Source organism: Mycteria americana, chromosome 1, assembly GCF_035582795.1.
Source record: "Mycteria americana isolate JAX WOST 10 ecotype Jacksonville Zoo and Gardens chromosome 1, USCA_MyAme_1.0, whole genome shotgun sequence".
Classification (NCBI taxonomy): Eukaryota; Metazoa; Chordata; class Aves; order Ciconiiformes; family Ciconiidae; genus Mycteria; species Mycteria americana.
The window spans coordinates 190073057-190100763 of NC_134365.1; the positions used below are offsets into that span (position 1 = coordinate 190073057).

The 27707-nt window shown below is 49.4% G+C and overlaps 1 protein-coding gene across 1 annotated transcript; it reads right to left on the reverse strand.

The window, feature by feature from the left end:
- Positions 1 to 273: 273 nt before the first annotated feature.
- ERICH6B (glutamate rich 6B) lies at positions 274 to 27707 on the reverse strand. Its single transcript, XM_075489298.1, is given in 15 exon segments — positions 274 to 653; positions 1802 to 2030; positions 3946 to 4098; positions 4400 to 4488; positions 6679 to 6824; positions 7409 to 7473; positions 8995 to 9149; positions 9349 to 9378; positions 9571 to 9633; positions 12133 to 12254; positions 18310 to 18441; positions 20679 to 20760; positions 22043 to 22181; positions 24563 to 24620; positions 27344 to 27707. Coding segments are annotated over 15 exon segments (1974 nt in total). The 3' UTR covers positions 274 to 506.

Consider the following 27707-nt stretch of genomic DNA (forward strand, 5'->3'; position numbering starts at 1 on the left):
ATGGGACTTACCATCTACCACCAACTGGAGCCCTGACAGCCAACAGGCCCCTCATCTTCCCTCTCTTGGATTACCCCTGGTCCCTGTGCCCAAGCTGCTCTTCATCGTCCTCTCTCCACCAGCACGGGTGTCTCTGGCTGAGAGCCAAAGCGGGCTCGTCAGTCACACTTGGTACAACGAGTTCCCAAAGTCCAGTTCATCAGCTGTAGGAAGGAAGCCATCTCCTTCAACGTACTGCACATTCGGTGTATAACCCCACTGAGCATATGAGGATGCATCAAGTGCTTTCGAAGAGATGAGCTTGGTGTTACAAGGACTTGATGTACAGGAAGATAGGCATTGTGAGCTTGAAACAGGGAGCTTTATTTTCATCGCAAAGTGACTGTTATCACCTTGATGAAGGAAAGGTTGATCTGAAATGCTGATGTAACTGCTTGCTGTGTGTCTTGATATCTTCATTTCAGTATTTCATGCAGATAGAAGATGATGCAACACAAGGAGTGATATCACTGAGAGAGGGGTTGCCAAAAGTATTGCAACACTGTCTGTATTTTGGACAGCAGGCTCCTGAGCTGAATCTTTTTAGACTGAAGGAAGAGCTCCTCTTCGCTTTCTGGCCACTGGAGTAGGTGACTTGTCTCTGGGTCTTTCAACTGCAAAGAGAGCCCGTGCAAAGCAAAGAGCATTAATGCTGGACCCCCTGAAGGGAGACTGAGTGGGAGAGCATCCCTTGCACCCCAACCTTTCACACGTACCCGTGTAGTGTGTCCAGGGTGCCCTTTCCCTCCGTGCCCGTGGAGCACAGTAACCCTATGGCTCCCCTTTGGAGGTGATCCTCTTCCAGCGCACGTGCAAGGGGAATGAGGAGCTAAACTCATGGCTCTAGCCTCCTTTGGTGGGAGTGGGCTGCTCAGAAGTAGCGGGGCAAGGAAGACGACTTCTTTACCTAACGTAGCAGTGGGTCCTGAGAAGAAGTCTGAATTTTGGGGATGGAAGAGCAGGTGCCAGCGCTTTATGGTTCCGCATACTGACCTTGGGTTGTTGCCATCTTTCTGAATAGCTACCCCAGATGTCTGTTTCTGTTAGCAATACATCTGTGGCCATGTATAGACTATTGCAATGAGGGCTGTCAACATTTGGTTTGTGCTTGCACCAGGGAAGACAACTTGAATCCTTTGCCCTGAGGACACAGCCCCCAACCAAGCATGAGCTCCTGGTGATGTGTGACCTGCGTTTCGGAGCTGACCGGTTGTGTTTGCATCCAGCGGAGGACAGGGATGCACACCAGTTGGCTGGGAAAGTCCCACTGGCACTGGACAGGGCTGAGCCCTGGCCAAAACAGCATTTCCACCTCCAGGGAAGGGTCAGAGGTGGGAAATCTGAGTGACAACAAACACCAAAGAATTCTGGCCCTCCTCTCCCCCGATGCTTGTTTCACGTTAAGTGAAATGCTGTTTAGATAAAATCAGGAGCTTTGTGTTTGTGTTGACATTTAATATAAATGTTTTGAAAAAAATAGTGTTTCAGAATGAATTTGTGAGACGTGCTGTTCTTGCCCTTTAGCGACAGCATTTCAATCTTATCTAAATGCTTTCCCGAAAGGGAATTTCATTAAGATTCACACAGGCAGGAAATTTGCTTTTGAATGAAATGGTGATTTTTCCACCTGAAAATTTGTGACCAGTCCATGCAGCAGCCCCAGGCTTATCTCCGCCGGGCGGTTTCCCTGCTGCTGCTGCTGCTCTCCAAGCAGCTGGTAGGCAGAAGCCGGTGGGGCAGGGCTACCACGGCAAGCGCTCACCTTGAGCCGGGACCCCACGTTGAAACGGATGCGGTCGCTGCGGCTGGTGAACGATAAGTCAATTTGATCCTGAGCCAGGATTTTAACGGTGATGTGGCCATTCAGTTTCATGGTGACAGACTGGAAGGGAGGGCTGTGAGTGTGGTGGCTGAAGTCATGCCACTTCCAGCGCTTCTGCCTGGCCCCTGCCTGGTCCAAGCAGATCCCAGTGCAGGGGTCTAGGGCGGCCCTGGGAACAAATGCGAAGCTGGATGAATCCAGAGCAAACCCCTCCCCGGTCCCAAATGCTATCTTTTGTCTGCAGTTCAATCAAAGTTCTTATTAGTGTGGTCCAAGAGTCACTGCTGGGACCTGATGCACCAGGTTGAGGACTGTGTTTTCTAATAGTTTTTGTCCTACAGAACAAGCACGCTACAGAAATTGGCTGGCCCCTGGGAGAGCAATGAGTCCCCAAAGGGCAGATAAAATCCTCAGGCGGAGCGTGGGCTCTGTGTGTGTGAGTCCCCCTCTTCCTGTTACACGTCTACATCTTCTGAAAGTCCCTGGACACGGTAATTTCTTTTGCGCTGGCAGCCTTTATGCTAAAAACAGGTCCTCCGTGCATGCGTGCGTGGTTGTGTGTGTGTCTGGGTGCGGGAAATGGCCTTGCCAAACTAGAAAAGAGAGAGAAATGCAGCGTGTGTGGGAAAACAGCCCGTATTTATGGCATACAGATACGAATCGATATTCCCCATCCCATGGCAGGCGGCTCTGGGTGCTGGAGCACCCCCCCAGCCGTGGCACGTGGGGAGTTTTTATCATTCACAGCATGTGTTGTGTTGAGTTTTTCCTGCCTAAGTGTGAAGAAGTTGATTCTCACTGGGCTATGAGAGCGGCTCGGCCTCCCCCAGCACTACCTCGTGCTGCAGCTCAGAAAAAGCAGAAAAAAAACCAGGGAAAAAACCCCCCTAACTTTGCAGCTGTGATGTGCTGCAGCGCCAGCTGCAGACAAGCCTGAACTGGTCCACACGTGGGACAGATGACCTACCCACAGGCTGTTGCTTTTCTGTTTTCCTCTCCTCAAAGCTATCATATTCTTTTTATAAACATCAGTGTGGTCACTTAGCATTGCCCTTAATTTATGGCTGCCGGGAGAGGCTGGGAGGGTCGTAGCAGCCTGCCCCAGCTCGGCGGCAAGCTGGCGTGTGGCTAACACCGATGGGGAGCGCGTGGTCCAGCGGGGCCAGGAGAGCCCCGTGGTGGGGTCAGCAATGGTTTAGTGCTGCTAGGGATCACCTCGGTGCCGGGCTGTAAAAACCTGGCTGCTGCATGATGGATGAAAGACTGGCATGTCTGCAGGCAAACGGTAGGACTGCAGGAGTCTGATGGAAGCATTATTACAAAAACTATTTTAAATGATTTATAATAGCCAGTTAGACATTTAAGATGTCCATTAATTAGTCTCAACACAGGGAGGACTTGTAAAATTGAGACGGGATTTACTGATTTCCCCAGTTCCTAGCTTTCTGAAGGGAAACTTTGGAGGCTGGGGGTGGGATATCAAAAATTAGTATTTGATGGCTCAAACACCAGCAGGTTTTACTACAGCTATCTGTCAGCTCATATTACAACTTAGACTGCAAAAATTGGTCACCTAAGTCATTCTTTAGTGAGGAATACTCACTGGATATGAGAAACCAAAAGCAATGTTGACCTCAAGCTAACCGACTCCAGCTATTGAGGTTTGCCCTCGCGTGCAGATAATAAGCCCACGTTTTTCCAGCGTGGCCACCTGGGGCTCTGCGAGAAGCTGGTAAAGAAGATGTGCCCTCATCCCTGTGCTGTAAAGGGGCCAAGCCACCTCCATGGCCATGTGGCCAACCTCGGCCAAGATCAATCCTCAAGCCAGGGTCTCTGGACAAACGTCACTGAGATGGGGCGATCCCCAAGTGCCCTCCCGGGCACCTTGGTGCCCAACGTGAGAAGCCACCACTCTGGGGGGCTGCAGCACAGCCCTGCATCCTTTTCATGCACTTTCACATAGCAAAAAATAAAACTGGAACAAAAAATGAAGATGTTTTCAGCATGCCTTAAAGCCCTGGGGTGCCACCAGTGTGGGCTGGGGCCGAGCTGGGACCCAGCATCACCTCTGGGCTTGCACTTACCAGAGGTGGCCATCAGAGTGGAAGCAGACCCCGCGGCCGTGGCTCCCGAAGGCAGCCCTGATCCCCGGGTACCTGCTGTCCTCCAGGATGCAATAGGTGAACAGGGATTCCTCGGTGAACGTGATGAGAATGGCTACGTTGCCCGATGGGTAGCTGAGAAACCGTTAAGGAAAGACGAGCCCATAGAAAGCCCACAGAAAGCATGCTTTGGAAGAAAACCATCATGGGACAGTGTCTGGGGGGAAGTGACTCAAGCCTCCCCCACCCTTCCGACAGCCAACCCCAAGGCAACCAGCTCTGTAGACCTCATTTCCTTGCGAGAGCGGTACGAGTTGCGTAGCCAGCCCAAGAGGCTGAGGCAGGTTACCCCAAGGGAGGAGGGTCACGGTGACCCACCTTGAGGCAGGGCGTTTCTTTGGCTGCCCCCCACCCGACCTCCATCGCTGCTGGATACTAAACCTGACCGCTTCCATCTGGGAACAGGAGAAAAAATGTCTGTCCATCAGGATAGCATCGTCTTACGGGCTCAGGAGAATGGCAGTGCTGCAGGAACAAAACCCAGGAGGTGAGAGGCAGGTGTGGGGCTGGGGAGAGCATCAAGGGGATGCCTGCCCGTACTCGGGGGACGGGGATACTCTGCCCCAGGCCTCCCTCTCCCCACACTGGTACCAACCCCAGAGCACTGGCAAGCCAGACCGTCCCACTCTGCGCTTTCCACCTAGCCTTGGTTTTTTTGTTTGTTTGCCTACTTTTTAATTAAAGACTTTTAAATAACTGAGCAAAACTCATCCTTCACTTCTGTGTTTTCACATCTGTTGTACAAAGCTCAGCTCTTCTTATTTTATGTTATTAGCTGCTCTCCGATGATATAATTTGCCAAGAGCCCTCTTTCCATCAGATACACAAGTAATTTATCCCGCAACGTACTGACAAGCGAAGCAGAAACGTTTCTTTGCTAAGGGCTTAGCTCCCAGCATTACAAGGGAGCTGGGTTTAATGCTTTCTAATAGGAATAAGCAGCATTACTGCCTGCTTCTCCAGGAAGAAGGAAGAGCAGCTTGGAGAGGGGGGAAGTGGGGAGACCTTGCTGTTCCCTTTTAACATCATCGTTAGAAGCAGCAGCTACTTCTCACGTGCAGAAAGGGGCCGTGCTCGGGTTTTGTCTGTCGCGGGGACCCGAGGGACTTGTCTGCAGCAGCTCCCAGGTGGAGGCATTTCGTACACGTGAAGTGGCTGACTCCAGCCATAACTGTGGCACTAATTTATAACGTGAAGATGCACATTTTGGCTCTGCAGGATAGCTAAGAATTACTTCCTGGTTATAAGGGGTGGAGGGGAACAAAAAAGCAACAAACCAACGATTTTGTTCCTGCTTTCATTTTTCAGGCTTTTTATGAGGCTAAAAAGACAGACGGTCCCAGGCAGGAGGATTTGCTACCCCTATATTTCAGGAGGGGAGAGCAATATAATGCGTTTCTATGTTGAAAATAAAAAAGCCAACAAAATCGCTGATTGTGTGATAAATCATAGGTAATTTTCTTGCACACCTGCAGAAACGGCAATGCTTTCTGGTTTGGGAAGGGAGAGGAGAGGCAGGGGAGGGAAGAGAAGGGCCATGCTGTGTGGGGCTGAGCTGGCGGGGGGGTCCCATCCAGCCCCCAGCTGATGGGGCAGGCCCCCAATCTCTGCTTGCCCTCCCGGGGTCACCGGGGCTGGGATGAAGGTCTCGGAGGAGCTGCTTCTCACGGCAGCTGGGGTGGAGGGGACACCCTGGTGGCATTTTCCATTGGGGCCATGGTAACTGTTCGCCCGCAGCCGAGGTGCCAGGACCCTCGGGCAGCTCCCATCCCACTGCCGAGGCACTGCTGAGCCAGTGCCAGGTTTTGTGCAGCCCTCCATGACCTTTTTTTGGTCAGGCCTCTGTGATTTATGTGCACTTGTGCTGGAACATCTCAGGGATCTCTTTCCTTAGGTAAGGACAGAGACTGTACAATGTACTTTTGCTTTTCCCACAAAAATCAGCTCCTTGACCTGTAATTGTCTTTTATTTTTCGTTGCATCCAGCCTGGTTTCCCAGGGAGAGCTGCCATGTGAGCCCCCTGCCCCATCCCTTGCTGGACACAGCGGTGACGTCCCTACTAATGAATTCAAGGCTGCCTGGACCCTGCAAAGCTTTTGCCTGTGCTGTTAAATTGTTGGACTGAGGCTTGGCCTGGGACCAGGAGCACTTCCCCAAGTGATTCCTAGCTGAGGAGCCTGGATCCGTCCCCACTAGGCAGTTTGGATAGGGCAGCCTGGTTTGGAGGTTAAGAGAGCTGAATGGTATGGAAGTGAGTAGAGCAGGGTCTGAGGCTTCAGTACGGGTGGGGATCACTGACTGGTGGTGTTCAGCCTTCAAGCTGCATAGGATGCTCCATAAGTAAAACCCTTCACACACCGTTACCATCCCAGTAAAACCCCAGGGACACCAGATTCAGCTTTCCACCTCAGCTATGAACTCCCGATTAAGTCCATCTTCGAAAAGCCACAAGTTGGTACGTCCCATCAGCTTAGCGCACCCACTGATGATCATTTTAACGTTTTGCTGAATCAGAATCTTCTCCGTATCTCATAGGAGATATCTAAATGTGTTTGACTGGCCTCTCATGGGGTATGAGCAGACCTAACACTATACAGCTCTCTACAATCCCTGCCTGAAAAGCAACGAGAAGAGATCCAACAGGCCGTACCCACCTTTAAGTGCTCTGCAACAAAATCCCTGTCCAGCTCCAGCAGGTCTTCTGGAGGTGCTGATATCGGTCGGTGCTTTTTGAAAGGGGCAGTCTTTGGTCTGACGGTGTATTCGTTTTGTTTTGAGAGTCTGAAAGAGATTCTGGTCCCTGAAAAAATTTTAGAAAGTTGTTGTTGAGGAAAAGGTGATGCAGTTTTTTTCTCCAAGCCTTGTGTCATGGGTTATTTGGAAAGGAGGGGTGATGGAGGGAAGGGACTGAGGAGTTTTTGTGTCTTTTGCTTTATTTGAGGAGAAATAAGTGGAAAGGGAAAATCTAACCTAACTAGGATGGGGTAGGCTCTGTGATGCTGCCAGATGGCTTTCCTAAGAGATGTAAGGGATCTCCTTGCTTAAAACAATGAAATGTCCAGCCCATGAGCAGCTGAGAATTACTTATAGCAAAGAATGGACTAGGTATGAACTATGAATTCTCTTCTGTACCATCTCCTACTCCTCTCAGCCAGAGGACATCTATGGCCTGGAGATGACAGGCGTTGTAGGCAGGGAATTATGCAGAACTGTGTTTTGAGAAACTATGAAGGACCCTGGCCACTCGTAATTAGGATTATGGCACCTTTTACTACACAAAGGGCTTCTTCTCTGCTTCTTCTCTGGGTGTGCTGAAGCTACCACATGCTTCTGGCTGCAGGTCAAGCCCAGCAATGACAGCAACTCACTAGCAAAGGTACTTACAGGCAACAGATCTCAGATACGGCTGAAATATTTCCCTGTAGCTCTCAAAGTCTCCTTCATCGAACCTAAGATAAAAAAAAAGGGAAGATAAAAATAAGATCAAATTGTTGGCTAATGACAGTACCCACATAATCTAGGGCAAAAAAAAGTGTCATGGGACATCATCTCAGGATTCACCTGAAGCAATGCAGATGTCTGCATATGAGATTGTCACCACAGATGGCTTTTATAGCCAAAGAAGAGAAACGGGAGATCCATCGCATTGGAAGTCTGATGAATCATGCAGTGGAAACACCCGTTTCCCTGCCCCTCAGTCAAGGGGAGCTGCAGGTGACGGGGGAAGGCATGGGTTATGGGCTTGCAGAAGTGAGGTGAGTCCCAACCCTCAGGACATTCTGCCCACACTTCTCATCACATGTGTGGCTGGATGCCTTGCCTTGCTCCACCTGCGTCTCATGCCCCTGACTGTCAATCTGGTCTCTCAGGGCAAAACTCAGCTTGCATGGCTGTTGGGACCAAGCGCTGCACACCACATACGCTGCTGGCCGCTGCAGAGCCAGAAGACAGACCCTACCCAAAAGGCTCAAACCAGGTCCTACCTGGAGACCTGAGTGGCACTCGAACCTCGTACTGCCCCTCTGCACCCGAGGGAAATTTCGGTGTGGGCTGTTGCTCCCATGAAGGTATGATGGCACTTACAAGTCAGACCCCAAAGGACCAAAACCACGGGAGAAAAGGCGAAACAGCAACAAAGGACAGATACCTCAAGTGATGCAGCCAGGTCTCTGCCCACCTTGGCAAAGCCAGCGTGCCCCAGCCCCAGCCACCCATGGTGTGCCCTGGGAACAACGCATTCCCAGGGAGCGAAACAGGAGCTAGAACCTTCGTGTGCTGCTTGGCAGCCTGGGGGGAGGTTGGGAAGTCACATCCACGTCCACCAAGGCTGCTGGGTGTGGGGATCGAAGCAGCTGTGGTGGGAAGGTGTGCAAGGGCTGTGCAATGGGAGGAAGTCCCTGAATGGGGTCAGATGCCTTCAGGGTCTCTTGTGAGGGAACAGTTACCCGGGGTTCGGCTTGGGAAAACCTTTTGCCATCTGGGAAAGCATCTAGCCCCGTCCCTCTTTCTAGGGAACTTCCTAATCTGGGAGTGTCAAACCTTCAATGCAAATATTGCAGAGATGGATCAGCTGATGACTGCTGAGACCTCAGCTCTAACTGCTCCTCATCAAGCCCACCAGTGCTTTTCTAAGGGCCCTACAATGAAGATGAGCTGCATGAGGACCCTCAGGCAAGTATTGCCTCAGGAGCACTGAACTGTCCTGGTCTAACATTAATGGCCCCATTCAGCGCTGTCGCCTGCTCAGCAGGTCCTGCCCAGGGCAGGTGATGGATCTTTCCTGCCAGTGGTACCATCACGGGACTGACACGAGGATGCCTCAATGCTTGTCGGTACACTGGGCAGCAGTGCCACAACACCACGAGCAGATTCCCACCAGTGAAACTTCCTGGGACCAGAGTGAAGGGACCTGGTGATGGGGCTTCTCTCCTCCCGCCAGAGCCTTGGGCCAGTCTCCCTTGGTCCCTTACTGCTGCAGCAGTTTCTCCTTGATGCTGCTCCTCAGTGCAGCTTGGGAAGGGTCAGCATGGGGAGCGACGTCCAGCTCTTCCTCCGCTTCATCTTCACTAATCTGGTCTTGGATGACAGCATCAAACGCTTCCTTGTATCTCCTGCAGCAAAAGAGCTGTGGGGTGCAGCGCCCGTCAGGAGCGGTGAGGCTGGCATGGGGCACCTGGGCGCACTGTGGACCTCCTCACCCTCCCGCTCCTCTGCCCACATCCCTCTCCCCTTCTTGCCTGCCACTGCCATGGGGTGGTCGCTCTTCCTTTTGCCAGGAAGAAATTTATGTTACGGGCATGCTCACACAGTGTGGGTAGACTCACATTTTCCTGGGGTTGCTCTTTCAGACCCACCTTTTCCCAATCGGTGTGGGCTGTTGCTCCCATGAAGGTATGATGGCACTTACAAGTCAGACCCCAAAGGACCAAAACCATGGGAGAAAAGGCGAAACAGCAGCAAAGGACGGATACCTCAAGTGATGCAGCCAGGTCTCTGCCCACCTCGGCAAAGCCAGCGTGCCCCAGCCCCAGCCACCCATGGTGTGCCCTTGGCTTTTCAGGAGTGCTGCAAAAGGTGCACTTTGCAGACCCTTTGGTCCAGGTGGTCTCCTCAGAGGACAAAGGAAATTCAGCATCAGCTTCATTAATTTTTCAAAAAAATAAATTGAGCTTAAGTCTAGGCTGTTCCCGTAAAAGCAACCCAACCCACTGCATTTAGTGTGACACCAGAACTCCTTTTCAGTACGTGTATATATATAATGTCAGGAAATGCAGGTTATATTTAATTATCTGTGCTCCCAAATAAATGCAGGTGGCATGTTTACGCTTCCTTCCTAAGAGCTCAATGGAAAGTTATAGTTGTTTTTCATGTGAAAATGTGAACAACTTGTTAATTTGGCCATCTTTTAACATCCTGTGAAGCAATGAGAAAGTGAAAAAAAGAGAAAAAAAAAGGCTTTAAGCCTTTTTAAAAGGCTTAGAACTTTTAAAACAAATTTTAAAAAGCCGCTCCTGTCTCTTCTTTAAAAACAAAACCCTGAGAAACTACATTAAAAAACAAGACGTGCTCAGTTTTTAAGGCAGTCTTGATATGGAGAAACTTCAAGGAAAATGAGAATGTTTGCATTTTGGAAAGGAAAAAAACCTGTGTTTGCAAAGCGTTTGTGATGGAAACATTCATGATTAGCTCTCCTCCTTCCTGATAATTCCTCAAAAGCGGCTTAAGTCTGGTTTAGCTTTAAAGGCTGTTTTCCTCTCTGTCATATTTATAGTAGTTTTCCTGATGCCTTCTACCGTGAGCAGTTGTGTCACCTAAAGCCACCCCACCTTTCCCCAGGTTGCTTTCTGGGTGGGGTTTCCTCCTCCATCAGCCAGCCGTGGTCCAGGGCTGGGTGGGCTGGCCAACGGCGCAAACCTTGTTGCCACCAGGACTGATAAATGGCACCCGTACGTTTTTGCAGCGTACTCTGGTTTTATTTGCATGCATCGTGGGTTTGTGCCGGTCCAGTCACTGCTGCTTATACAGAAGTTGTGCTCTGTCTCCGATCCACATCTACCTTTCTGGTGGTGAGAAGAGTTATTATTTGCTACTTGTTCCTTCCAAAAACTTCCTGTTGAAAGAGGAAGGCAAAGACCCTCCAGCTCCGACCAGAATGAAACGGGAAATTTGTAACAGCACCCGAAGGGACTGATTTCATACCCCCGTCACTGCCCCAGGGCTGCGCAGACATGCGTGCCAAGCTGGTGCGGTTCACCAGCGCTGGGCTGGCACTGGGCGCCCCACACAGCCATTCCGGCCCCAAACCTTGCCCTTAAACAAGCGAGGGGTGAAGGCACAGCTGGACCCCTCAGCCATGCCAGAGGAGCCCCCAGCACTCGCCAGTCCCCAGCTTCAGTCCCCGGCGTGGGCAGCCATCAGCCAAAAGGCTGGGATGGAAATAGAGGCTTCTGCCTTCCTGTTTAAGGTGGCCGAGCACCTTTCCCGCTCAGACGAGGAGGGGGTTGATGGCTGCAGTTTCAGCAGGTCTGCCACTGGTTTTCCCTTGAATTTCTGTTTTGATTTGTGGATCTGTGCAGTGTCTTTTTTTTTTTTATGTGCATGCACATTTTTTTGCCAGGAGACACAGGTCTTCGCAAAGCTCAGGAGACATTTTGTGCCCGAGTCACTGACACCTGGTCTTGTCTTCTTTTCTTTTCTTTTCTTTTCTTTTCTTTTCTTTTCTTTTCTTTTCTTTTCTTTTCTTTTCTTTTCTTTTCTTTTCTTTTCTTTTCTTTTCTTTTCTTTTCTTTTCTTTTCTTTTCTTTTCTTTTCTTTTCTTTTCTTTTCTTTTCTTTTCTTTTCTTTTCTTTTCTTTTCTTTTCTTTCTTTCTTTCTTTTCTTTTCTTTTCTTTTCTTTTCTTTTCTTTTCTTTTCTTTTCTTTTCTTTTCTTTTCTTTTCTTTTCTTTTCTTTTCTTTTCTTTTCTTTTCTTTTCTTTTCCTTTCTTTTCTTATCAAACGGGTCCTGGTTTTCTGATGGTCAAGCTTAAGTCTCTTAAAGGGGAGAGCCTCTGCCCTTTGGAGCAATTTTTGCTCCACTATCAGAGAAGAGACACTATTTTCCTTCCTCCTTTCACAGCTGCAGGAGCATCAGACCACCTCCACAGAGCATTCTTCTGGAAGCTGCGTGCCTTTTCTGGAAGGTGTCTTGCCAGAGATCTGGCAAATCCTGCACTGCCTGGCTCTAAAGGCCGCAACAAGAAATTACCTGGGTCGGGGAGGAGAGGGAAACACGCTTGGTGTGACCCCATGGCTCCAGGGTGCACCACCGGACAGGCATGAGGAACCCTCCACCGAAGCTGCTCACTTTCTCCTCTGAATTAATTTCACCCTCGCCTCCAGTGCTGGAGTGATGCTCAACCTGACTCCTTTTGCCTACAAATAGCAGTGGCAACTCTCCAGCCTCTTCCCCCAAACAAGGATGCCCCCAGCAGAAAGAAGTGCCCCTCATTGTTGCCCCTTGGCACCGACCCCCTGCCCGGCACTGCTCCCCAGGAAAAAAACACCACTGAAAAAGTGCTCGTCACGGTAATACCTGGTTCCTCTCGCTAACTTGCCAGCTCGGTCTCACCTCGCCCGGGTAGATGTCAGTCGCAGTCCCGCCATCCTCACACTCTCCTCCCGTGGACAACGGCTCCTCATCTGATTCCAGCCTTGGACTCCCTTGGGCAAGGTCAACAGGCTCACACGTGGCTTTTTGCAAGGAAGAGTCGCCAGTTAGCTCCTATTTGTTCAAAGTGACATCTCACAATTTTGCGTGCAGAGGTTTTCTCAGAGAAAAGCTTTGCCATCCATTGCTTCCCCTCTGCCTCCTCTCCTGGGGCCGCAGGACTTCTGCACGCCTCTTTGTGCCAGGGCCCAGCTTCAGCAGGAGAAAGGACCACCATAACCCTATCCATCTCTGGTTGGTCCCATACAGTCTGGTGGAGGGGGCAGACACATATATCCCAGCAAGTGGCATCACCCCCACATCTGTTTGTGCAAGGGGAGAGACAGACCTGCTGGTTAGGCACAATGCCATCCTTGCCCAAAATGCCAACTGATCTCCAGTGGCATCCCAAGAGCCACTGCATTTCTTCCCTATCCTTGGGATCTGGCACTTCAAATGTGAGAGGGAGAGCTGCTAACTTAGCCTAAACATTGTCCCATGCTTTTGAAATACGAATAAATAATCTCAAAATAGCAGTGAGCAGGGAGAGAGGTTTGCTGATGATATTCAGGGTGGTTGAGGCAAAGGGCTGACTGTGAAGAGTTGCAGAAAGACTCTCATGGCACTGAAAAAAAGGGAAATAAAATCACAGATGAAATCTGATGTAGATAAATGTAAAGTGATGCGCATGGGAAAAGACAATCCCAGCTTTACATACAAAATAATGGGCTCTGAGCTGGCTATTTCCACCTGGGAGTGAAATCTTCAGGTTATAATAGATAGCTCTATGCAAATGTCAGCTCAACACTCAGTAGCAATCAAAAAAGCAAACACAAAGCTAGGAATTATTAGGAAAGGAGGAGAGAGCAAAACAGAGGAAATCATTATGCTGCTGTAGAAATCCATGGGCTCCCATCTCTTGAATACTATTGTGTAGTCCTGATTTACCAATCTCGACTATGATACAGAAGAAATAGAAAAGTTACGGAGGAAGGCAACTGAAGATGATCAAAGGCGTAAAGGGGCCTCCATTCAGGGAATGGCTGAATAGATTGAGACTTTTCATCTTGGAAGAAAAAGTGACTGAAAAAGAAATACGACTGAGTTTTGTGATGGGAAGAGTCGCGTGACTGGGGAACAGCTGTTCACATTATTCAGTGCTCTTCAAAGGAAGAGAGTGATCATCAAAGAAAACTATTAAGTGACAAGTTCAAAATAAACAAAAGAGATTTTTAGCTGTGGCACTCCTTGCCATAGGTTACAGTGGATCTTTAAAGTTTGCATTGGTTCAATAGGGTGTAAACGAATCGATGGAAGAAGAATCCATCAAGGGCTTTTAAATACAGAGATGGTGTCTACAGTTCAGGAGGTTCCTGAGGCACAGACCACGAGGGGAATGGAGAGTATTCTGGGAAGTATAAACAAATGTTTGCTCTATTTTTGTATTGCTTCCTGAGCATCTGCTGGCTCTCGTCCAGGGCAGGATGCTGGGCCGGGCGCACTTTGGGGCTGACCCTTTGCAGTCATCCCTATGTCCTGCTTTTCACACCAGGCCATGTCTCCCACTAAGGCAAAGCAGCTTAAATGTAGCCTGCATCACAGAGACAGAGCCTGAACACACCTTTTCCTTTAGCTCCCAAAGCGAAAGCCTCTGTAGGCCAACCACTTCAGAGCACGGATCCCTTCTCATGGGATACCCCTACTGTGGAAGACAAAGCCATGACCCCTGTGGCTGTTGGTGGGACCCCTGAAGCAGACCTTAGTGACCGAGGGAAAGCACCAAGCCACCTGAGTGCTGACTGTCCCCTATGGGCATACTGACATATAGCAAAAGGCACATGCTGCAGAAACCGGGCTCACACCATCTCCTCCCATCGCCGTGTCTGGGAGCTGAGGAAGTCTGTCCAGTCCACCGTCTCCTGCATGGACAAGTCTTCTCTGCAGGTCCTCAGCTGGAGGTCAAGTCATTCTGAAACATGGCTGATAACCAAGGGGTGCACCTCACGCTACAAGCAGACCTCTAATGTGCATCTCACCATGCGCTGGAAATGTGACCTGGCGGTGGCTGTGTCTCAGAACAAGGATGTTTTATGGCAGTCAGCTCACCTTCCCCCAGCCTGACCTGGATCATCTTGGTTTTTATCATTCCAAGGCATCACTGAAAGAGAGCAGCTCCTGTTCTGCTTACGATGCATGGTTATGAACGGTGGGAGAGCAAAAAAAAGAAAACGTACAGCAATGTCTTGAATTGTCAGTCCAAATTTGAATGATTCACTCAGGTTTTCCCCATGTAAATTAAAAACAAACACTTGGATGCTCTGATGACATGACATATAAGTGCCTCTTCCAGCTGAAAACTCACCACCTTAATGACAGGGACATTTGTGTCCCTGTGCACTTTTCCAAGATTGCCTTAAAAGCCATGCCTTGGCTGCTTACCAGCTGATGGATACAAACTAGGAGCCTCGCTTTGCACCTTCTTTCCAGCTAGAAATGAGAATGAGGGATAGTGGCTATTACAGGGTAATCACACCCCGGGGAGAAATTCCTGAGCTCAAGTATCTCTGTTCCCCAGATCAGGGTAATCTCCTTGCGCTCGGCTAGCCATTGGCAAAGCTTGTCAAGCCAGGCTGGCTTGTCACTCTCAGCGTTTAGGAGTCTGCCCTATTTCTGGAGGCTGCTGCATCACCCAAGCAGCCTCGTGTTGACATTGCATGCTCAGTAATGTGGAGGTGAGGCTTATTTTCTGAAAACCCACCATTTTCACCTATAAAGCCTAATTTAAAGTAAATGTAAGGCAAAATTCTATTCTTATTGACACTCGTGCTATTTTGCAGCAGCTCTGAAGGAGTAATGATGATACACATTGGAACAGAAGGACAATCAGACATCTGTCTGGTCGATTGATCTGCAGGAGAGGGAGCACAAAAAACTCCATTACACACACTGAAGCAGATAATCTGATAGTGACTGTTATGGGAAAAAAATCCCCACCCGTATTTCTTGCCCCTAGATTTCCATTAGGAAGGAGTCCCTGCTGCGTTTGGCTCTGTAGGACAGGGAGGAAGATGAGAGTCTTGAATGTAGACTGTGAACTGCGCGTGGGCAAGAGCAGGAAACCCCAGCTCTTGGTTGCAACCTGGGGAAACCAGGTGGCTTCCTCTTCCTCCTCTTCTTCTTCCTCGTCGTCTTCCTCTTCCTTGTCCTCTTCCTCTTCCCTTTCCCCCTCCCCTTCCCCTTCCTCTCCTGTTGCGGCTGCCCCTCTCACCCACTCTTCTTCCTCCTTGGGGCTCCCCACCCGTCACCGGTTGGGGGTCCTGCTGCCCCCCGGGTCCCCCCCGGCACCGCAGCCAAGCCGATGAGCCAGGGCAAACCCCAGCCCAGTTTCCAGCACGTGGGCTGGCCACGTCCCGCCGGCGCTGGAGGGAGATTTTAGCCACGGACAGAGCGAGCCTGGGTGCCCTACAGCCCCACGCCTGGCTGCTGGTGCGTCCTCATGCTGGCGTGCATCCTCGCTCCTGCGATGGCCTTGTTTTAATGTATTTGTGCTGAATAATACATATTTCTTGTGAAGAAAGGCGGGTATTTCTGTGCAGGGGGAACTTGGCAGCTCTGAATACTGAGCAGCCATTTCCTCAAAGCAGTAGGATTCAACCTGGTAATCAACCCTATTAGCATTAAAAGGAACTGTCTAAATGTCAAGCCAGGTTCAATAAATAAGCACTAACACATTTAGAAATGGCTTACAAAGGGGAATTAAAAGTTTTGCTGCTAATTATGTTTCTTATTTTAGATTTTCTGTCAATTCTAGCTCTTCCATTCAAATGAGACAATCATCTGCTGCCAAGATGAAGGAAATGAGATGGCCTGAAAGCTGAGGGTGGGCGAAGCTGTTCATACATAGCAGAGAGCTAACGGGGACCTCAGCCCCTCTCACAAGCCCCTGGAAGCATCGTAAGGATGGGGTTAGCAGACCCTTCGGTCCAGCCTCCTATTACAGCGTGTCCCAGCTCCTCTGATACCTGCTGATCCCACCAGAGTTGGGAAACACCTGGAGATGCTGCAGCTTTTTGTAGGCCATGGCTTCCTCTCTGACTGCAAAGTATCAGAGTGGTGATGGGGAGTCCCGAGAGCCCACGTGTGAATTTGGCTTCTGAAAAATCACATTGTAGGATGATGTTTTATGGGCAGCAGCCTACATATGGTGATGCAGGACTTGGCCCTTGGCTCAGAGCCGGAGAAACCACCGCCAGAGGAATATCATTTGGGTTGGACCCCTGCAGCAGCAGCGGGGAGGGCTGGGTCTGGCCGTAAGAGGACAAGGGAGGGGAGGACGGGCTCCTCTGGTGAGGCGACGGCATGCAGCATGCTGCTCAGGAGGTGGGCAAGCAGAAGCAGGGAGTGCAGCTTGCTGGAGGTGCATTTTATAAGCAGATTCAGAAATCAGTGCCGGTTTTAACAACCAGCCCTACTCCTCCAGACCCAGCCACCTCCAGCGCTGCCTGAATGGAAGCGGCTCGCCCACGTCTGGTGCTTTGATGCAGTAATGACATATAACTGATACTGATGGCAAAGGCTAATCCACTCTGCCCTGTAATGTCCCCAGTCAATCATGCAATATTCTGTTATTGGAAAAACTCATTTTTGCCCCTCCGATGGTAATCAGTGTATGCCCTGAAGCACAAGGCTTGATAGCCTGTGTAATTTGCAACCTAGCTAAGTGTAACTGCAGATGTTAATCCTATTTATACAAATGCCTGACAAGCAAAAGTAGGGATGGAGGGCCGAGCTGCACAGCCGGCGAAGGCGCAGAGCAGGGTTTCCAGCAATTCTCCTCCTGCAGATTTCAAGCTGCTGTACCCCAGTGATGGGAGACCGAAAGCTTTAGGGTGGGCAAAGGGAGGTAGCCCAGGCAGCGACTCTGCAGTTGTGCCCCTCTGTTTGCCTGGTATCTGTTCTGGGAAACGCTGGAGCAGACCTCACAGTGGAGCACGTCCCTTGCTCCGGGCAGCCACTCTCTACCTAACAAACGTGTGTCAAAGCTTGTTGTGAAAATAAAAAACTAAAAAAAAAAAAAAAGAAGAAAAGAAAAGCAACAATCACTAGTTTCTGCCCTTTCCCCTTTTCTCCCCAGAATGAGTGCTTTTTATCCCAAACAGAAAGGAAGTGCTTTGCAGTCCCAGGTCTTTCTTTCACAGCCTGATTCCTCTGAGGACTGCAGCTATCCAGACAGAAGAAGAAAAGAGGAGTTACCTTCTCTGCACTGTTTTGTCACCAAACTTTCAATGAACAACCAGAAGTGTTGTCTTGCTGAGCCTATCTTCTCTGCTCTCTGGAATCAACCGCTCTTTGCTTTGCTGTTTTCATTTTGCAATTCTGCTAAATTTCTTCTCCTCCAAGTTTTGCTTCTAATTTATATCCACCTCCCCTTTCAATGTCCCCCCTTCTGTTTTTCCACCGTCCCTCCCACTCTGCCTCTCTCCTAATCCCTATTCTTGTTTTCCTCTCTTCCCTGGGGTCTGTTCTCCTTAGTTTTTCAGTCATACCCCCACAGCTATTGATATTTTTTCCTTCTCTAATCTCATATTTCTTGCTCTTTCTCAGATTCCCAGTTTTCCTTCTTTCATCCCCTTTCCCAACTGCTTTTTCTCCAAACCACAGGTTTTTCTTGCCTCCTGCAGTCTCTGACATCCCATGCCCACCCAGCTGAGATGTGGTGGAACCAAAACCCACTGAAACTGAGGAGGAAGACCATGGGAGGAAGAGGGCTGTGACCCTCTGGTTTAAGGCTGGTGCTCCCAGGCATCCACCTGGCCCTTTCCTAGAGGCTAACTCTCGTATTCTGACAAAAATGCTCCCATTCACATTTCCCTCCTCATTCTTGTTATGGCCCTGAATGACTAGACAGGATCACTTGTCCTCCATGGCCACCTAACAGTGCTAATCTCTGATCCATGGTGGCAAAAGCAGGATTTAAAATGCTTCAGCCGTTCTTATGAACAAAATGATCTTTGGTTTAGCAAAGGATGGCAGATGGGCACCTAGAAAACTCAGATTTATCTCACAGTGGCTGTGATTATTCCAAATATGACATTGTACCTTGCTGACACAGTCCTGCTTGGTTATTCTCCTCTCCATCCTCGGCTGCTGCCTCTTCCTCGGTTTCGGCTGTCCCCTTGCTCTCTCCGGCCTCGGGGTACATCTCGGTGTCCCTGGAGAGCCCCTCCATGGCTGGAGGGAAGAGCAGAACGTCCCGCAGCGTGAGGACACGGCGCCGAACCTGCCCCTGCTGCCTCCGCACCATGGCGGCCTCGGAGGGCTGCCAGGCGGGGTGGGGACCACGCGCCCCCGCTGCGGCCAGCCAGGCTGGAGGAGGGCGGTGGGCTTGATCTGCCTCTGCAAATACCTTACCTGGGTCTTCTGGGAAGGGTGTCCCGCGGGTCAGGAGACCTGTGCAAGCTGCACCGAGGGCCAGGGTGGTTCCTGTAAGTGAAGGGCTTGAATTAGGAGCCTAATATTGTCAACAGCAAGGAACAGGCACCTCCAGCAAGTGATTCAGAGGAGTTGGCACCTAGCTCAGGGGCCATGAGACAGGGACACAGCTCTCTAGTTACCCACTCCTCAGAGGGCAGGAAAAGGCATTTCCTCACCTCGCCAGGGTGCAATGAGACCTAAACATGCTAAATAATATATTCTCGGTGAACTGTGCCCTGAAGTGATGCTCAGTTTCTCTACTCGGCTGCTCAGTACTGAAAATACCCTCCTAATTGCCTGGTGCAGGACTGAAGTGTGGGAGGAAGGGTTATGTATTCAGCGAGGCACCGCGTCTGCTCCCATTGCAGGTGGGTATTCGAAATATACTTACACTGGTGATGGGTGCCTGTGCCTGTGACTGCTCACTCTGCCTAGTTCACTGAGAAGGGAGAGGAAGGGACGTCACTGCTTTGCAAGTTCGGGAAAGCCCCAGTTTCTAGGAATTCATGCCTTTGGGTGAAATCTGGCCAAACAAGTCTCTCAGGCCTCACAGAAGAGAAAGGTTTGATGCCAGCCAGCCTGGGCTTTGCAGGGGCTGTGACCTGCCGATGGCAACGGTCCCATCAGGACAGGAGGGACCCAGTGTCACAGGGACCCAGCCGCCCAGCAGCCTTTCCAGCCGTGGATTTCCCTGGCTTTGCTCCCCTCCCCACAGCCCCGCAACACTCAGCACCTGCACCCCGATGTGTTACTGCTGGCACCATCCCTTGTCCTGCAGGATCAGGGAAACAGCAGCATTTCACTGGTCTTATTCCAGGTTTAGCTAACCTAAGCCGAATACCAAAAAAAACCCCAAACCCTAACCAAGGAACTCCCAACTTCATGACTATTTAATTAAGAATGACACCTCTGGGAAACATCGCTATAGAATACGTGGAGTTTGTTGTGCTTTGTTTTCCTGCTGTTCATCTCTAGGGATGTCTTCCGCTTGGGCAAGAAACATCAGATGCGCTGAGAGCCCACGCTCAAGGGTGCACACCAGCGCTTTACCCCACCAACGCATCCTCTCTGCCTGCTTACACTGAGTTTGGTTTGCTTTTTAGAGCAAGGCTGTGACAACTTGGCCCTGTTGCACCCTTCCGTAGCTGCAGAAGCCCCAGCCGTGGCCAAGAACCCCCACTTGCTGTGTTTCCAGCTGCAGGGTCTAAGGACAGCAGTGAAGACGGGCTGGCAGGGGATGGCAATATCTTTAATTGTATCCATCAATATAGATGGAAAAGAACAGATGAGCATTTGGGCACATTTGCTGCTTTCTTTCAGACCTGAGAAAGAGTTGGTATAGCCAAGAACACATTTTCCACCCCAACTGTATATTACAATTGGTCTAATAAAAATGTGTTTCATTTGCCTACAAAAATCACTCTTCTGGGCACTTTACAGCCGTAAAGCATGCTGTTTTCTATTCCTGGCTTCCTTTAAAAGGCCAGATCTTGCTGCTTATATTCGTGAATGCACCAGACACATGTTACAGCCAAGTGAGCACTGCTGTAGGAGTCCTCACATTATAGTCTTCTAGGCTTGATCCTCCACGCACTTAAATTGATTTTACGCTCATGGTACTCCTGGGACACTCAGGCAGCTGCTTCAGGTTTTCACCAGTTTGAGTAAGATTAGGATCAGGCCCAAGAGCTTGTGTACCTTGCAACAGCCTATGTGTTGCAGGCGCTTTTACCTCATCAGTGAGCTCATACCTTTGTTTCCAGAGGACAAAGAGTAGGACTGGGATCCACAACTGGGATGCGTGCAAAACTGATGGTTAACTGTGGGAATGGGCAAGCAAACTCAGATGAAAACATGCAAAACTGTTTTAGGATCTGGTTGTGATGCACATGCCAGCAAGTAGCATTTGGTCCTTTTGGCATCCATGACACCATGTGCAGAGGATGGTTTGGTCAAAAAAGGGGTATTAAAACCAGAACCTTAATGCCGCTCACCTTGGTCTTCTGTGGGCTTAAGGCTTCTCCCGCCACCCACAGCCTCTGAGCTCTTCTTCTCCTCTCCTATTACTGAAACAGCCTAAACATCATGTTTTAGTTATAAAGTGAGTTTAGTGGATGGAAGGGTGGGAGGGGAAGGGGGATTAAATTTACTGCTTCAGTGACTACAGATCTGAAATAAATCTCCGATTCAATGATAGATCAATAACACCAAGATTGGGTTTAAATTATTAATAAACTATGAGAAACGAGGATAATTATTCTATGAGTCACAGCTCTCTAATGCACTGCACATTTTTTCTCCGAGACATCTGCATTGAAGCACGACCTGCGTATCTTTTGGCAGAAGGCTGTAGCCAAGAAGTTAATGCTTTTTGTTTTGCTAGCTAAGCATTTCATAAACCCTCGTGGGCTGAGACAGCCTGGTGACAACATTGTGCTTCCCTCACAGAAAAATCCTTAGGCCAGGATCCCCTAAAACATTTAGGTGTCTAATGTGTCCCTGGAAATCAATGTGACTTTGGCCCTCAGACGTCCTTCTAAACCTGGATGGCTGGAGATGGAGTAGTTGCATTAGCCTAAAAGGAGATGCTGGCCTTGAAACGTGACTTTGGATGGTTGCAGAGGCCTGCCTTGCTGGTGGCAAAAAGGAGGGACAACCTCAGGACTGCAGGAGGCAGGGAGGGGAGGAACGGCTTTTGCACATCGTTGGCAGCCTGCAATGACAGCACCATCGAAGCGCTCATGAACTTCAAGTGAAGTTCACTTCACTCCCGTTCTTTGGGCAGCAAGAGAGGGATTCATCAGCTCGGGGAGGCCTGTTAAGATCAAGAAGCTGAAAACTAGAATATTCCTCCGTTCTGGGTTGTGACCGTCTCTGTTGACTGAGACAACCCATGCTGACACAGCATGGGCTGGAGATCTGAGCACCGCTGGGCATCCTCCCACCTCAGCAGGTGTCATCCCTCAGCTCCAGCATCATGGCTGAGGGTGGTGGTGGAGAGCAAGTCCGACTTGAAGGGGCAGCTCACTGCAAAATCAGCTCACCCCTGCTCTTTGACAGAGCGGACTGGGGTCATATGGGCTCAGAGCACTCTTGACGATGCTCATCAGCTGCTGGGCTATCAGGCGAGGTGCTCAGAATTGCCCTGGCTTACCAGGAGGGTACCTTACTTAATAGGAGAGGAACAGAACTCAGGATATTTGGTAACGAGAGGCATTTATCCTTGCCAAAGTGCTTCAACTGAATCAAAATTTCTGCCGAACAAAGCCTACCTTGTATTTTTTTTTTTTAGTAAACTGATGCCAAAAAGCCACTTTTAAAAAGAAACCTACAATTCTGAGTACTTAGGATGTTGGACAGAGCTGCTTTAAATGAACTTACCATCCTCCTTGGCAGCCAGGGACTCGTCTGAATAACTCCATTCCGTCTGGGTCATCTCATCCTCCGTGTCACGCTTTCTGCTGCGGCAGGAGGCAGGATAGCCGTCTACACGCTGTCTGCAAAGAGGTGACACCGGGTGGGATGCTTGTGGGTGGTTCATGGCCAGCGGGGAAGAGGGCTGTGGCGTTTAGGAGCAGGCAAGCTTTCCCAGCAGTTTCTAGTGGTTCTTGGTGGCATTTTTTTGGGCAGGGAGCACCAGTCACCTTAAATGAGTCCTGCCTCAGAAGATGTGAAAGTTAGGTCTCTGCAGCCTGTGGAGGGGACAGACGTACTTGCAAAGCTAAAGGCAGCAGAGCAGAGCAGGGTAACTGCCAGCACCCCAAAATGGGCAAGGAGTATTGGGAACAGCTGTGCACAGAGTCCTCTGTGGACTTACTGCTTTCCTTGCCGCTAGTTCACTGGATGAAACAAGGTTGTATCAGTCCTAAAATCCCTCTCCTGCTTATCTCAGCTTACACCGTTCTGCAAATGGCATTAGGTGACCCCCCCCGCCCTCCGCCGGGCGATACGGCATTGCACTGCACCCCACGCAGGCTGGGGCTCTGCTGGGGCACCCCTCCTTTACCGCAGCACGTCCAGCAGCAGCTGGGGCTTTCCATGCCCCCTCCCACTCTCTCCTTTCACCTGAAGTTGTTTGGCAGGGTATGAAATTGTTCTGAGCCTACAACATGGAGCTATCAAGGTGTCCAGCGGCTTCTATCTGTGCAATGCAGGGAGAATTTTTTGATTGCCCCTGCGATATACTAATTTAAAGATGCTTGTGGTCTTGGCAAATGAAAAAAAAAAAAACCATGAAAAAAAGAAAAGATGCTGAACAAACTGTGGTTGGGGCCTGACTTGATCTGATTCAAGCAAAGGAGTGAAGGGTTTTTGATTTTTTTTTTTATTTATCTGCATTAGTAATTCAACAAGGCCTTTACACATCACTGCTTTTTTATTAGTTACCTACGAATTGTAAAGGATTCTGGGCACAGCACACACAAATTAATGCATCCGCGGATGATAATTTTTGAGGAATAGGGGGAGCAGCGATGCTCTGGTGCCTCTATCGCGTGTTTGCTCTCCCAGCGCTGCTGAGGTAGCGAAACGCCATCGTCTCCACCTTACGCATGAGGAGCAGAGCCCAGTAAAGGGCCACGCGCAGGTTAACTGGGACAGGTATCGAACCCAAATGTCACGGGAGCCTCCGTTCCTGGGACCACAGGGTTGGCGGGCGACTCGGGCTGCTCCATGGGTCAAGCCGGTATTTGCTCGAGGACGAGACATGCTCAGACCGAGCAACCTGCCTGCCCGTGAGGGGTCGGGGTGCAGCCCCAGCGATGCGCAGGCAGCTGGCTGCACGCACCCCAAATCACGGCCAGTCCCTTAAGGACAGCTCACGCCAGCCCCGCAAGGAGCTGGGCTGCTGGGTCCCCTCCAGCTCCCGCAGCAGCAGCTCCACGCGGTGCGGGAAGGCACAGATGGTTGGAAATCTCTTTTTTCTGGCATTTGTGTAGTGACTTTCTGCTAGCCTGGAAACTGTAAGTCCGATTTCCTTTGATATTGCAACAGAGGTTTTATCTCAGACCGTAACGTTTTCATAATTTGGGGAAGAAACAGAGCCTGCACTCTTTCAGGCTGCAAGTTATGAATTTATAACGCTAAATGAAAAAAACACCTTGCTGCATGTTCATGTAGCGATACAACAGCCTTCCCTTAAACAGCTGCTTATATCCTTTTGCCTTGGTGCCAAGCGCATGTGGTAACATCTTTAAGGAAAAAAGCCAAAATGTCCTTCAGATATTCATATAAGGAATGTTATCAATGAACTGAGTGCCATTTAAAGTACACTGCAGAAGAATTTGGTCTTTATTTGTCTCTTGAACCAGTGTCTCTATTCAATTTCTCTTCTCTCCCCTTCTCTCTGTCTGCAAGGAAGATTAGATATGCCTAACGTTTGTATCGGACAGCCGAAAGGAGTGAGCTACATCCCCGCCCGACGTAAATCCACGTTGCTGCAGCAGCATTGGTGGCACGAAGGGTGGTATTACGCTGATTTACCGTGGCTGGGGAATCGGACCTCCCTTTCCTCCCCAGCTGGAAGAGCAGCCTGCAAAATAAAAATCACACATCGCAGCTGCTTCGAGAGATGCTGCACGGGATTTATCCGTCTAACAATAACAACAAAAAAATTAAAGAAAAACCTCTGCAGAGGCTGGCAGCATCCATCCCTTTTAATACGGCAAATGCTGAGGGGCCCAAAGACAACCACTCAGACAGACATAACTTCCAGTTTATTAATAGCAGGGGGACAGCAGCGGCTGCCAGGCTGTGGATGTCTCAGGCATACTGTAAATCTCCAGTTGTTAGGTGTTCCTGCTGCTCACCCGCGTATGGCATAAATACAGCCCAACATGACTGAATTATATAGAAAAATGTTACCAATTACTCTCCTTACTTGGATTCCTTCGGCTTAGAGCCAGTAGGCTGAGCTGACGGGGAATCTGTCGCCGGTGCTGGAGGGGAGAGAAAAACCTTTCTTTAAAAAAAAAAAAAAGATCCTCTTTTTGTGTAGAACTGCGGGGGTTTTTTGTTGCCTTGAGATTTCTTGCCATTTCATTATTTTGTATTTCAGATTAAACCTTCCCACCTTAACGAGGAACATTTTTCCCCATCGGTTTTAATGGTATAATAAATTGCGGGAGAGCGAAGAAAAAGCTCCCAAAAATGAGCTGTAAAAAAAGTTGCTGGAGACCGAGGGCAGGCTTTGCAGAGGAAGACACAAGAGTTACAAGCTAATTTACTTTGTCTTTCTGCTCGGGTTTCATCTGTAAGCAGCTTGGGTCTCTTTATTTTACCGACCCTTTGGGAGGGCATATTCCCACATGTGTTTCACCTTCACTACTCGTGCCGGCGAGGCTGCACAGGGGCAACGGGGCGAAGGGGACAGGGGCTGCCCCTCTGTGGCATGATGCTACCAGAATGGGGAGGAAACTGGGAATTTTGGCCTGAACACCTCGTACAGGCAGATGAAGTGCCCTGGGGGGTTTGCTGCCAGAGCAGCACCTTTCTCCTCCCGGTTTGCATTAATTCAGTGGCCACAGGCTTCACATTTCCCTCTGCGTGCAGAGCACAGCAAACCTGGGGTCTGCTGCAGCCCCCAGCTACGGGGTTAATTCTACGTCTCAGGTCAGCGAAAATGCTCTATCAGATAGATCACCACCTATGCAACCTACCTCAGTGCCAGCATCCCAAGTGGTATTATTTCCAAAAAATCAGAGAGGACAGAGGGAGAGCTTTAGGGCATGCAGAAGTCTGGGGCAGAGCGTGGACACGGAGGCATTTGGGGAGGGCAGCTAGGTGGCAGAGGAGATGATGGAAAAGAACATGTAGAAGAGTAAGAGACACGGAAAAAGAGAGGCATGGCTGTGACAGGGAGCCAGAAAAAGCATCGAAATGAAGGTTACTGCTCAGATTACATAAGCCACTGTTATGAAAGACAAAAATCACTGAAAAGAGATTGAGAAAGGCCAAAGAAGCCCTGTAAATCACTGCACTGTACAAATTATTGAAGACATATTAACTGTTCACTCTAGGTCCCTAATGAGGCATTCCCATATTTGATTTTCCTTGGTAAATCTACTCGTGTCTAAATACTAGCCCTCTACTGAAACAGGCTGAAAGAAAACTGCATATTTCATCTGAATTTTAAATTGTGATGTGGAAATCCAACAAGCAATTGCCTGGGATAGCGCTGAGAGAGGTTTCTGCATGCATTTGCTTCCAGTCACTTGTGGCTGTTTCAGATTCTCAGCCTCTTGCCAGGGCAGATTTGTCCTCAAGGATGCAGCTCATGTGTATGTCTGCTAAGAATACTTGATTTCCACATGGAAAGCTCTTCAAAAATAAACCTTATGTCTGCAGTCGATTTTTCTCATTCTTGGGAGCTGGCAAATTTGCATTGAAAAAAATGCAAAAGTGAGCACAAAACACTTCTGTTGGCCAGCCCCCAAGGAGGACCAATGCATGAATTCTCTAGGAAATAGGTAACTCTTTACTTCAAGGATTAGCCTGGCTCTTTCATGCCGGCTGTGCATTTCTGGCTGTGCCAAGGCAGGCTGTGCTAGGGGCTCTCCTATAGCAGGTGGAATGCATGCTCATAGCGTGTTCAAAGAAGAAGGATGGAAAATGTCCAGCCTTTCCTCTAAAAACCCAGTTTATACTTAGGATAAGGCCAAGTCGTCCCACTTGGACCCCAGTCTGGGATCCAGCCTCTGTTGCAGAAAGCCAGACTCTCCCTGTGTAGGGAACCAGTTGCCGTTCCCCATGGCTGCTGTGTGGTCCCCTTCCAGTGGCTTTTGATGGGGCCACTTGTCCCTTCCTCACCCACTCGTAGGGGACAGCTGTGACCCTGTCCTGCATACAACCACAAGCCACATCCTGGCTTGCAAGCAGAGGAGATGGGCTGTGTCACCACAGGCAGCCAGAACTGAAATGGGACAAGTTCTTGCCATCCTAAAAAAGGCTTTTTTCCCCTGTAGTTTAGAGGGTTTTCCTTTCTATGGATTAACTACATTCTTGTCCCTGCTATCTGCCTCTGAACGTTGGCTGGATTACTTAATGAGCTGTAAAATATTATTAAAAGCAGGGTATATATAAAAAAAGGTAAACGTAGCTTGAGATATCTAATAAGAGAGATAATTGTCTAATATTAATTTGCTGGCATTTACATGCAACAGAGCAACTCTGCTCCAGACAAAACTAAATCACAGTGTTTAGACTCTGAACACCTTGGAAAGTCAGAAGTGCTGCCTAAAATGGGTATGTAGGTTTTCTGTTGACACTCTGTCCTGGCTTCACTCTACTTCGGTTTAAATTACTGGTAAAATCCCATTTTTTCCAGCAGGGGCACTTAGAGTAGCACCTTGCATTTGTGATGAGCTCTCTGACAAACTCCACGGTTGGGATTCAGGTCTGGGTGCTGGCGCTCCTCACTGTGTTCTCACAGCTCCATATCTTTGCCCAAAATATGGTACAAACCAGCCCAGCTGTCCATGCAACCGCAGGTCTCGCTGGCAGGCAGGGAAGGGCAGGCACATGTTGCTCCTCAAAATCCACCACCATTTTAGGTGCCCATGCGTGGCACTCATATTTACCTTATGCAAACAGAAACGTAGAAAAGATCAAGGACAGCTGTCTTATTCTCTCTCCTTCCCTGGAACAGATTGCTGAAAAATACCTGTTAATAGCTTATCTTTCCTTGAAATTTCTTCAGAGGTCTTCCAGCAAACTTCTTTGCTATTTTCACTCTGCTTTGCAGGAAAGGATGAGGAAGCTCCTTCAGGCTCTGCATCCCAGACAAGCTCTGTGCTGGTTTTCCTAGTCGTCTCTTTGTTGAAGCAAGCAAGATTAGTCTCCTTAATATAATCTCGTATTCTCTGCTTATTGAAGGCTTCTTTAGAAGCCGTGTACTCCTTTTCCAGCCTTTTCACATTTTCCACTGTGAGAGCAGAGCTGGAATCTGATGAACCAGTCCCAGGGGGAAATATTTTTGGTTGGGACTGGTTACTGCCAGACCCTGACAGCTTGCGTCCATTAGACAT